This window comes from Meles meles, chromosome 14, assembly GCF_922984935.1.
Source record: "Meles meles chromosome 14, mMelMel3.1 paternal haplotype, whole genome shotgun sequence".
In the NCBI taxonomy this organism is placed as follows: Eukaryota; Metazoa; Chordata; class Mammalia; order Carnivora; family Mustelidae; genus Meles; species Meles meles.
Window position 1 is genome coordinate 57,340,517 of NC_060079.1, and position 12,742 is coordinate 57,353,258.

Below are 12,742 nucleotides of genomic sequence, written 5' to 3' on the forward strand. Positions count from 1 at the left end.
AGAAACCTTACCAATATAAACAATTAACACAAATTTCGAATATTATATATATACTGTATTTTTACAATAAGCTGGATGAAATAGTGTTATTAGAAAAATACATTCACAGTACTGTAAAACATTCATGTGTAAGTGGACCCATGCAATTTAATTGGTCTCTTTTTTTTCTTTTTTCTTTTTTTGAGAGAGGAAAAGAGAGCATGAGCAGCGTGAGGGGCAGAGAGAGAAGCAGGCTCTCTGCTGAGCAGGGAGCCTGACTTGAGGTTTGATCCCAGAACTCCAGGATCATGACCTGAGCCAAAGGCAGATGCTTAACCAACTAAGCCAGGCATCCTGGACCCATGCAATTTAAACCAGTGATATTCAGGGTCAACTGCATATACTTACATAAACATAGTATATGTATGTTTATTTTTATAAATATACAATCATGTTGATCTTTTTACATACGGTATCAAGATGGGGTTAGGAAGACTCACTTTTGGGTTATATTCCATACTCTATGAGTTTTTATTAAAACAAGTATGTATTATTTTCAATTAAAAAGAAAAAAGAAAAATTCTGTTAAATTAACTAGTCAGTACTAAAAAAAAATAGCACGGGTATTATTATAACTACATAGCATGTATTTGACAATGGACTACTACTCAGCAGTAAAAAGGAAAAACTAAGATACATGCAACAAAATAAATCTCAAGAACATTCTGAGAAGTAAAAAGAAGTCCTGCTCAAAAGAGCACCCATTCCAAAATTCCATTTAAATAAAGTTCCATAACAGGCAAAACTAATATACAGTGGGAAAAAATCAGAACAGTACTTATTTCTATGGGTAAATGGTAGCATGGGAAGGGGAATGAGGAAACTTTCCAGAATGATGGGAATGATCTTTATTTTGACAGGGAATTGAGTTACAAAGATGTATACATTTGCAAAACTCATCAAAGGATACACTTTAAGATCTGCGTAAACTATTGTATAAAAACTGTATCAAACTTCTTTTAAAACTATAAATACTGAGGGGTGCCTGGGTGGCTCAGTGGGTTAAAGCCTCTGCCTCTGGCTCAAGTCATGATCCCAGGGTGCTGGGATCAAGCCCTGCATCAGGCTCTCTGCTCAGCAGAGAGCCTGCTTCTTCCCCTCTCTCTGCCTGCCTCTCTCTCTGCCTGCCTCTCTCTCTGCCTGCCTCTCTCTCTGCCTGCCTCTCTCTCTGCCTGCCTCTCTCTCTGCCTGCCTCTCTCTCTGCCTGCCCGTGATCTCTCTCTCTCTGTCAAATAAATAAATAAAATCTTTTTTAAAAAAGGCGGGGGGCACCTGGGTGGCTCAGTGGGTTAAAGCCTCTGCCTTCGGCTCAGGTCATGATCCCAGGGTCCTGGGATCGAGCCCCACATCTGGCTCTCTGCTCAGCGGGGAGCCTGCTTCCTCCTTTCCTCTCTCTGCCTGCTTCTCTGCCTACTTGTGACCTCTGCCTATCAAATAAATAAATAAAATCTTTAAAAAAAAAAAAAAAAGTGGTGCATTTGGGGCACCTGGGTGACTCAGTGGGTTAAGCCTCTACCTTTAGCTCAGGTCATGATCCCAGGGTCCTGGGATGGAGCCCCACATGGGGCTCTCTGCTCAGCAGGGAGCCTGCTTCCTCCTCTCTCCTCTCTCTGCCTGCCTCTCTGCCTACTTGTGATCTCTGTCAAATAAATAAATAAATAAATTTTAACATAAATAAAACTATAAATACTGAACTCTAATGATATGCATATGTACTTAGCAGTAAGTTCACTAACATCTCAAATTTACTTTAAAATACATCAAAGAGGGCGCCTGGGTGGCTCAGTGGTTTAAAGCCTCTGCCTTAGGCTCAGGTCATGATCCCAGGGTTCTGGGATCAAGCCCCACATCGGGCTCTCTGCTCCACGGGGAGCCTGCTACCTCCTCTCTCTCTGCCTGTCTCTCCGCCTACTTGTGATCTCTGTCAAATAAATAAATAAATAAAATAAACCATATCAAAGAAGGACGGGACAAGTACACTAAAATATTAACAGCGGAATCAGAGTGATGGGTATACATGGGTGTGTCATGCGATAAATATATACACTGTAGTACTTTTTGTCCAGTTCATCAATACAGATGATTAAATTATTGTATACCTATTACATTAAAATACTACATAACCTTAATAAAAAGGAAACACTTTTATGTGTTATATGGAATGACATCCAAGTATGATACCAATTGTGTACAAAGGAGAAAGAAGAATACATAAACATACCTGTTTACGTGCTGGTAAAATATCTCAGGAAGAATCACTCAGTAACAGATCTCAAGTGAATTCCATTATTTCACACATACACACAATATTAAATATGACCCCAAGTTAAAAATGAACTTTCACCTGTTTGAGAAGTTAGTCTTTGTAGACTAAAAAGTACTGTTCCACAGAAATAAGGTAGTGGGAGTAAGTAAGTGACTAAGTTTGGTAGGAAGGGCTTATACCATCCACTCATTTCTCTCATTCTCTTTTCTCTGGGACTAAGGAAGCAGGAGGAAGGAAAAAATACTCCTAGAAGTTTTTTTTTTTTTTTAAAGATTTTATTTATTTATTTGACAGACAGAGATCACAAGTAGGCAGAGAGGCAGACAGAGAGAGAGGGAGAAGCAGGCTCCCCGCTGAGCAGAGAGCCTGATGCAGGGCTCAATCCCAGAACCCTGGGATCATGACCTGAGCTGAAGGCAGAGGCTTTAACCCACTGAGCCACCCAGGTGCCCCCCTAGAAGTTTTTTAGCTCAAGCTTAAATTAGTGACTCCTGATATGTAGACACCAAACACTGGAATATCTGACTTCCTATTTTGCTCATAATACTATCTCTGTCTTTTGATTTATATGCATATAAAATAATTTTTTAAAGATTTTATTTATTTGACAGAGAGAGAGATCACAAGCAGACAGAGAGGCAGAGCAGAAAGAGAGGGGAAGCAGGCCCCCTGCTGAGCAGAGAGCCCGATGCGGGACTGGATCCCAGGATCCCGGGATCATGACCTGAGCCAAAGTCAGAGGCTTAACCCACTAAGCCACCCAGGCGCCCCGCATATAAAATAATTTTATTTGAGAACTATTGTAAGCCAAAGACAAGGATGTGCTAAAACATACAGAAAATGCTAAACCCATTTTAACTACTCAGCACTCAGATGAAAAAGCCAAAAAAGGTCAAGCAGCGAAATATGGTAATGAGAGTCAACTCAACAAAAGTTAGAGGGAACACAAGCAGGGGGAGACAGAGAGAGAGAAGCAGGCTTCCCGATGAGCAGGGCACCTGATGCTGGGCTCACCTGAACTGAAGGCAGATGCTTAAGGACTTAGACACCCAGGCGCCCCTAGAAAAATTCTTCTACCAGCTGTAAAATTCATCAGACTAGAATTATCATATAGCATTCTTTTCTGGGCAGCTCCATGGAGGCCCGCAGCTTACACATAACAGAATTCAAAAATACTTTGAGTAAATGTTATTATTATTTTTCAGTGTCCTTTCCCCCTTAAAAAAAAAATCACTTAGGCTTTACATAATCTGAAGGTGCTATGAAGTAAAACTAAAGAGAAACAGACCCAGAGATTAGTAACTTTTCAAATTGCTCACACATCTGCTGCTCGGAAATAAAATTCTCGTTGAAGTATGGTAGATCTTAGAGTTTACATTTCTCTCTCCTTAGGTTATGATTACCCAAACTAGCAATTTCAACCAGTGCATTTAATTTATGACACACAAGGCACTATGCTGTGTGCTGTATACGACAGGAAGACAGTTAAATCTTGTGATTTGGAGTCTACTTTCAAGGACCTGAGATTCTAATAATGAAGCTAAAGTAGTAAGAATTAATTACTAAACAAGTATGCAAGTGATGAATGTCATAATTGATGCAAACTAGTGCTAGGAGAAAAGAGTCATGTCACTCCTTCCAGATGGATGGATCATAACATTCTGGTAGAACTAGAATCATCCTTCACCTTTGATTTCAACATATATAAAGGAAGTGGAGAAAGGCAGTATATCATAACATGCAACAAAGCTCTGAAATCAAAATATCTTGTTTGGAATCCTTTCTCCATTATTTATCAGCTATGAATGAACTGTATTACTTAATCTGCCTAAGACTTAATTTCCTCATTATTTAAAACTAAAATAACAGAATCTAGATCACACTCAATGAATACACAATGATTAGTATATGATAAGCACTCAATGAATGTTACCCTCTAAAAGTCTAGAAAAGTGGACAGTATAAACAATGTGATATAGAAAAAAGTTCAGCTTTGCTGAAATTAAGACTCACCAAAAAAATGGGAAGATAAAACTGGAAAGATAAGCAGATAATACATTTTGAATCCTAAGTCAAAATGTATGCAATTTATTTAGGAATGCTAATGATTTTGATCAAATGAAAGCATATAAACAAGACTGAGCATCCAGGATGGAACTAAGGGGGAAAAAAAAAAAAAAACTGCAAAAGTTTAGATAAAGAGTGTGAGGCCCCCTATTGAGCAATGTCATTAGTAACAATTATTAAAAGAAAGAGATAGAAACTTTTGTAGCAACATGGACGGGAATGGAAGAGATTATGCTGAGTGAAATAAATCAAGCAGAGAGAGTCAAGTATCATATGGTTTCACTTATTTGTGGAGCATAACAAATAACATGGAGGACATGGGGAGATGGAGAGGAGAAGGGAGCTGAGGGAAATTGGAAGGGGAGATGAACCCTGAGAGACTATGGACTCTGAAAGACAACCTGAGGGTTTTGAAGGGGTGGGGGGGGGTGGGAGGTTGGGGAACCAGGTGGTGGGTAATAGGGAGGGCACGTATTGCATGGAGCACTGAGTGTGGTACAAAAACAATGAATACTGTTACGCTGAAAAGAAATTTTTAAAAATGTGAAAAAAAAAAAGAAAGAGGTAGAACCCAATGATTAACTGAAGGGGGAAAGGATGAAGGGAGGAAAAGCTAAAAAAATAAAATTTCAAGCCCAGAGAACATTTATTTTCAGAAATGTAGTTTGAAGTTCAGATGGGAGAACCAGGTGGATATACAGCTAGCAACTGGAATAAGGCTTTGAAGAGAGGTTATGTCTAAACATACATATGTGAAAAATGATGGAGCGATTAGAGGTTCTCTTGGAAAAGCTCCGAAATTCAAAGCAAATTGATATACAGCATATGCAATATCCTAAGGAAGGAAGTCTTTAATCAAACTTTCCAAGACTCCAACACACACACACACACACACACACAGTTTTTAAGAACCACTGGAACAGATTATAATGGAAACTATCCATGGGAATGAATGTGAATGAGATGACAGAAGAAGAAATAGTTGAGGGGAAAAAAATATGAAAAAAGAACTTGAAAAAATGTAACTAGAAGGCAAGAAAAAGAACTGAAAAGGACAACTGATTTGAAGAAGAAAGAGAAGCAAAGTATTAGGGATTTAAGATAGGAGAAGTTTAAAAAAAAGGCAGCATCAGCATTGCTTAATGTTATATATATAGACAAAGAATACAAAATTTATATAAAATCTCTACATTTAATAAATTCATTGATAATACTGAGGTAAGCAATTTTGTGTATAAGGAGGAAGAAACTAAATGACAAAGGAAACTAAACGGTTGGGGACAAAGGAGGGAAAAATTAAAAACTGACTACTATTTCTAGATTTACTAGGGAAAGGAAAAGCTACCATGAAAATGACTGGAAGAAAAATATTATTTTATTTTTGTTTTGTTCTGTTTTTGCTGCTATTGTTGCTGAGTTTTTCTTCCTTAAGGACTAGGAAACTGCCTTTCTATGCCAAAAGGAGTCTGTAAAAAGAGAAAGATCAAAGGAGGGAAAGAGGAATAAAGTTCAGCAGTGACAAGATCACCTTTCAAATTCTTCCTGTAAAACAGGAACAAAAATAACTTTAATGTAGTAAGAAAGGTATGGCTAACAAGTGTGGGTGAGGAAAGAAAGACTACAAAAACTCTGAAGAAGTTTCTTTCTTAAGCTGTAAAGCACTGATAACCATAATGCTTTCGAACTTTACTCCTTTATAACTGCAGCTAGTATTACGAAAATGTAATAGGAATAAAAGTGCATACAGTAAGAGGGCAGAATACACTATACTGTGTAGTAGCAAATTAAGTACATGGCTCCAGAGGCAAAAAAGCGTGAGATTAAATTACTGTGTGACTCTGGACAAGTACCTTAACTTTGTGCCAGTGTCTTCACTTGCAAATTGGAGGTCTCCTTACCTCTCAGAACTTGGAAGTAATAGAAAACTTTCAACAATGCATACAAATGCAGGTATAGTGGCAGCAGCAGTGGTCGTAATAAAAGTAACCTATTCATGTTTAATCAAGCAGTATTTAAGGAAAGATGGAAGGGCTAGGCTCCTAAAAATGTGTCTCGGGGGTCGCTGGGTGGCTCATCAGAGAAGCATCCAACTCTTGATGGCTCAGGTCATGATCCCAGGGTTGTGAGATGAGCTGGCAGGGCTCCAAGCTCACTAGGGAGTCTGCTTAAGATTCTCTTTTCTCCCTCTCCCTCTCCCCACCATGACCATCTCAGGCCATAGCTCTCTAATTAATTTAGAAATCTTGAAAAAAAAAATCTTGAAAAAAAAAAGTGTCTCATTTCTTTCAACTGCAGAATGATACAAGTATAATTCCCCCTATTATACAAATAAGGAAAGGGGAGGTTCATTTGGCTAGATTACTTAGTAAGTGGCAGAACTTAGATGTGAACACTAGTTTATGTGGTTACAAAACTTGGCTTCTTTCCACTACACAACATTAACTCCCCAGCACTACATAGCAGCAGGAACACAAAACTATGCATTGTGTTCTTTACTACTAACCTCACAAAATCTGGGCACATCATTAAGTCTATCTGCCTCTCCATCTTCTGAAAAATTAAGGAGTTTTTTTTTAATTTGATTTGATTTTGAGGTTTCCCTCTGGCTAAAAAAGTCCACGATTTTATTAAGTTACCCATTTAGTGATGTATAAACTCACAAAAAGTTTCAAAATACAGCAGAAACCTTCTCTATTTAGAAAACAGAAACAGAAAAATTGAACACACACATACACACACACACACACACACACACACACACACACAGCTTAAATTTTTTTTCCAGGACTTCACATTAGCAAAAAGAAATAAATGTTAAAGAAAAGACCAATATCTAATTTCATTTTATTATAGTAAGTATGACTAAGCAAATGCTTGGGAGAACAAAATATCAATCTTAAATATTTCAAGATGCCAATTTTAACACCTACATTTTCAATGGGGGGGGGGACACAAAACTCAGAGCCCTGACACATCTACAGACCTTATAATCAAATAACAAGCAGATTAACCAACTTTTATTTCATGCCCAAACACTGCAACCAGGCTAGGGATTTGTTTGTTTTCATGTCAATCTGAAAACTCTCCTGCACTAAAACCCCTCACCGGCTTCCCACTATCTTTCAGTTAACATCCAAAATCCTTAACATGACTCAACAAAGTCCTGAATGATCTAGCTCCTCTCTCTCTGGAGCTATCCTCTGCTATTCTTCCCTTTGCTCTTTTTTTCAATTTCTTTCATTTCCCCCAAGACACTTTTTTTCTTTCATTTTAGGGCTTTCATAAATCTGTTCTTTAAAGCCTAGAATGCTTTCACAGCTCTCCCACCGTTTTGCCCTAGCAAACTGCTCCTCATCCTTTTAAGCTAAGATCAAATGTTATGCCAAGCAAAAGCCTTTCTTGACCTTCCAAACATACATTTCACAGCACTCTTGACTTTAGAATACTCAAAGGTCTTATAATTACTTGTTCAACATCTGTTTTCCCTGCTAAATGGTAAACAATATGAATATAGTTATTTCAGGTCGTTTCCCAATATCCCCAATATCTAACACACCGCAAAGTACAGATTAAGGACTCAAAGTTTGCTGAATTAACATTGAAAATGCAGGGGAAGTCCAAAACCATGAGATATTTTACTAGCACAGGAAGCTAGAAGTTCCATACAAGTTTTGAGTTACATCTTAACCTTGATCCTTCAAATGTCCTCCTTCAAGTAAGTGCTATTTGGCAATTACACTTTTAAAGTAAAGCAAAAAAAAAAAAAAAATCCCTTTAGATAACACATCCTAAAGTTTCACAGAACCAAGGCTAGAAACCACAAGTCTTAAGCAATTGGAATCAGCTTTAAAAGTCATCGAGAACTCACCTGAAATGCAATGAAAGGACAGGAACTTGGATAAGGGCTCAATTTTACCACAGCAATGTCCATTATGAAAGGACCAATCCCAATTCCTACCACTGTCTAGGCTGTACTAACAGCTTTCTTTATCCTAACAGTAATGACTGCAGTGCTACAGTCATCTAAGTAGGCTATATCTGAAACATACTTTATTAAAACTGAATAAAAGTCACAAGCATACACTATGTAACTATAATCTTCTTTTAGGTTACAGCATAACATACAGAGATGTTAAATCACTATGTTGCTTACCTGAAACTAATATAACATTGTGTGTCAACTGTAACTCAAAAATTTCTTTTAAAAGAATGCTATTTAAACTCAAAACTTTTTTTTACATTTTCTGTTCACCTAATATCTACTGAGAGCTAACTACAAACCAGGCACTGTCTAAAGATTAATACGCATTATTTCCCCATACAGATGAGGAAATGGGAGGCACTGAGTTAAGTAACTTACCCAATATTATACAGCTGGTAGGTGGCAGAGGCAATATTCAAAGCCAGCCATTCTGACTCTGAAGTTCATCCTCTAAAACACTACAATCACTGTTGCACTCTCTCTCTCTCCATCCACTGAAATAAGGCTTCTATCTGGACCACCTCACTTCAATGAAACTATTTTGCTAAGGTCACCAATGACTCCTACCTTTCCAAACTTAAGGGCCACTTACCTGCCTCTACCTTTTTCATCCAACTCTGCAGCATCTCATCAAGTTGACAACCCACCTCTCTTGCCATACATTTGTTTCCTAAGTACCACAAATCTCAGTCTTGAGATCTACCTCAAATGTGGGCCCTCGTTTCTTCCCTATCAACATTCTGACTAGGAAATCTCCCACAATTCCGTAGTTTCAAATACTCTCTGCGTGATTCTTTCCCTAGTCCTACGTGAGTTCTAGACTCAACCCAACCACCTCTTAAATATGTAACTTGAATGTGTAACAAACACCAATTACCTTTCCTCCTCCCCTCAACCTGTTCTCCCCAGCCTTCTCCATCATCACCCATCCAGCTGTTTACGCTAACTTCTTAGTCATTATCCTTGATTTCCCTTTCCCTTATCTCCCACATCCACTCCAACAGCAAGTTTTATCAGATCTACTTTTAAATCATATTTTGTTCTGTCTCCATTACCATTCTAATATAAACGACCTACATTTCTGCCTACAGTGCCCTTCAGAATAGTCTTTTCATTCTTACCCCCTTAATCTCCACAAAGCAAGCGGTGTTAAAAATCAAATCAATCTCTGCTTGCTTTAAATTATCTAAGGTCTCACTGTATTTTAAATAAGATCCTAGGTTTTGACCATGACCTCACAGAACCTAAATGATGTGCTCCTGACTAATTCTCCAACCTCCTGTTATTCCATTCTCTCCCCCATCACAATGTTCCTTGCAGCCAGAGTTGCCTTCCTTCTCTTCCAGGAACACACCATGATCATATCTGCTACAGGGCCTTTGCACTTGCTGTTCCTTCTACAAGGAACAGTCTTTCTCCAGACTTTGACACAGATGGTTTCTTCTCCTCCTTAAGTGTTGCTCAAATGCTACCTCCTGTGAGAGGCCTTCTAATCAGTCTTTTATATGACCCTCTATTATTACAACCGTCACTGCTATTTTAATCTGGAATTATCTTATTTCTTTAATACTCATTTACTACTGTCTTCTCAACTTTGGAATTTAAAAGCTCTATCACCAAAACTTTGCACAATATACAGCAAGCACTTAATAAACCTATTAAATGAATGGATTTTCCCTCTTTCATTTTGTTTATTGTAAATCAACTAATTTTGATAAAGCACCTGACCCATGATATATTTTATATTAAAACACCCTATTTTTTCCAATATAAAACAATCCAGCATTCTGAACCCCCCCCCCACACACACACAGTCCATCTACAGCATCCCACTTAAACGTGCCAAATATACCATATGGATAAATAACATTTTCTTCCTCCTCTCCAAGCTAACAAATCTGCTAGTGGGAAAAGGGAATCTTACTGGGCAGCTTAGCACCTGTTACATCTTCAATCAGTTAAGAGAGGTGCGGGTGAGCCAGATAGCACATGGGAAACGTGGCCTTTCTTTCGGGGACTGTATTTAGGTAAAACGTGAATGGCTTACATTAGAACTGTCCTAATCCCTAACAAGGGCCGTTCACTTCATCTAAAAAAACAAGGTAAAGCGGTCTGTGAGCGAGAGGTTATGCTCGGATTCACTAAAAGAAAAGAAACCGATTTGGGGGCCCTCACCAAATGTGTGTGTAGATTGGGATCGGTCTACATATAACGGGGAAAAAAGAGAAGGAGGTATCAGTTGGAGGACCAACTCAGCGGTATGATAAAGGTCAGCTTAGGCTCTCTGGGGAATCCTGAACCTGTAAGCGAGGGTGGAAATGGAGAAAACACAAAACCCGGGGATCTATGTTCACCGCTTCGGCCTCCATCACAGGCACTTCGGGCAACTGCACAGATCTCTGTGGCCGCCTATCTCCCACTTCCATCCCTGCAAGGAGATAGCCCCCGGATACTCACATGGGCTCGAGAGTCTTGCTGAGCCAGGACTTGAGTGCCTCGAAGTTTTCAATGATCATTTTAGAAACCATCCACAGCGGCCCCGAGGCCCGTCACACTCCTCTGCCCGCCCAGGTCGCGGCCGCTACAGCCGCCGCTGCCCCCGCCCCCTCCTCCGCGCGCCTCCCGCGTGGGCCCCGGTGGGAGGCGCCGGTGGCAGGTTCCCGCGAGCCCCGATCAGCGAACAGCTCTGCGGGTACCGTCGCAGGCAGCGAATCCACGGGGTGCCAGGAGCTCCCCGTCCCTGGACCCCGACTGAGGCAGCAACGGTTTGCCCGGGCCCTCCCCCTTCCCTCCACCCGAGCAAATCTTGAACCGAAAGCGCGACACGCGCCTAGATCCGGGCTTTCACTCAGCCTCGGGATCAGGTGGTGTTGGCAACGCAGAACTGGCAAAAGTAAATAAAGCGAAGACGAAGGGCAGCTCAATGGGAACGATTCGGGGGGTCTTCCCGGCTCCTAGCACCCCCAAGAAGATGGCTGCCGATAAACCTCGCGAGAATTGATGAAGTCTCGCGGTGACTCCCGGAGCCTGCTGGGAAGAGACGTAAGAGCGGCGGAGAGCGCGCTGGTTGAGTGCGGTACTTCGATTTTTTTTTTTTTTTTTTTTTTTTTTTTCTTATTTACGTCGTTCGCGGCCTTTGTGTTTCTTTTACACCTTGGCCCGCGTACGGAATAAAGATTTCCTTTCTTAGAAGAAGGGAGAGGCCGCTGACTTCAGAAACAGTGGGAGTCCCAGTTCGTCCTATGTAATAGATGGCTGTAGCGCATGAGTGGAACGAACCTCCGGACCGAAGCGCTCCTTGAGAGCGTCTGCACGTTGTGCTGGGGACGCACGGCGGCCTGTGGTCTCCAGGTGTGCTGTACTGCCTCCTCCGTTTATCTTATTGTCCTGCAATACCTAATACTGTGCGCTGTGGTGTGGACAGGATTGGGAAGCACAGGGTGGTGTAATCTAACCCTTGGAGACTTCTAGAGGATTGGTGTCTTGTCCAAAATTACTCGCATTGATCGCAGAGAGGTAATGATTTAGGGCTGCCCCAAAAGAAAGGTGAGATAACCTTGACCGTTCTGAAATAGTTTTCAAACCATCTGCAACTTCGGACTTTTCCCCCAGCTAAAGATAAGAACAGTGTGTTTTTAATTCTCTTCCTTTAAAGCCGATTCAGCCACAGATAGGAATTTAAATAGTATCAAAAGACCCTTCATATCAGCGTTCTGAATAAATTAACTTCCCTTCTCCTGGGAAGTTTGAATCCTGTCTGTGTTAATTTATTTGCTATTATTTACTATGGTTAAGGTACTAGGTGGGATTTTGCGAAAGGTGTAGTGCCTGTAAACTATAATGAAATGAAAATCATTAGCAACAAAGACATAAAAACTCTCGTGGCAGTCAGTGGTAGACAAAATTGTCCTTAAGAACTCTGAGTTTGTAATTTGCTGGATTGAAGTGTCCTTAAGCAATAAGTGGGAAAGATTATCAAGTAAGAAAAGCTAGACATTTGTTTTAAAATACAGCATGTAGAGTAGAATGAAATTGGAATTCAGTCACCGAATAACCCGGATGTTGGTTAAAGTGATTTAGCCAAGTGAAATGAGTTAGAAGCAAGAGGACAAATATCATGTGATTCTACTTATGAGGTACCTAGAGTAGCCAGACTCAGAGACAGAAGGTAGAATGGTTGGGTGCCAGTGGTGGGAGAGTAGGGAGAGGATGGGGAAAGAGTTTTATTTGGGATGCTGAAAAGTTTCTGGAGGGGAACAGGGTTGATGGTTGCATGGTTAATGCGATCGAATTGTACACTTAAAATGATTAAAACAGTAAATTTTACGTATATTTTATGACAATAAAAGTGATTTTTTAATTTTTTTAAGATTTTATTTATTTGACAG

The 12,742-nt window shown here is 40.0% G+C and overlaps 1 protein-coding gene across 15 annotated transcripts in view; it reads right to left on the reverse strand.

Annotated features, from left to right (window-relative positions):
- The window catches only part of RBM26 (RNA binding motif protein 26), an 88,559-nt gene extending 76,404 nt beyond the window's left edge, over window positions 1-12,155 (reverse strand). For 10 of the 15 annotated variants that reach the window (XM_046028255.1, XM_046028254.1, XM_046028253.1 and 7 more), the window contains exon 1: window positions 10,812-12,153. In XM_046028255.1, coding sequence (XP_045884211.1) covers window positions 10,812-10,882 — 71 coding nt within the window. In that variant the 5' untranslated portion in view covers window positions 10,883-12,153. Of the gene's footprint in view, window positions 1-10,811 lie in introns of all 15 variants that reach the window. The other 5 variants (XM_046028262.1, XM_046028261.1, XM_046028256.1 and 2 more) reach the window with 2 other exon arrangements.
- Window positions 12,156-12,742: the final 587 nt, after the last annotated feature.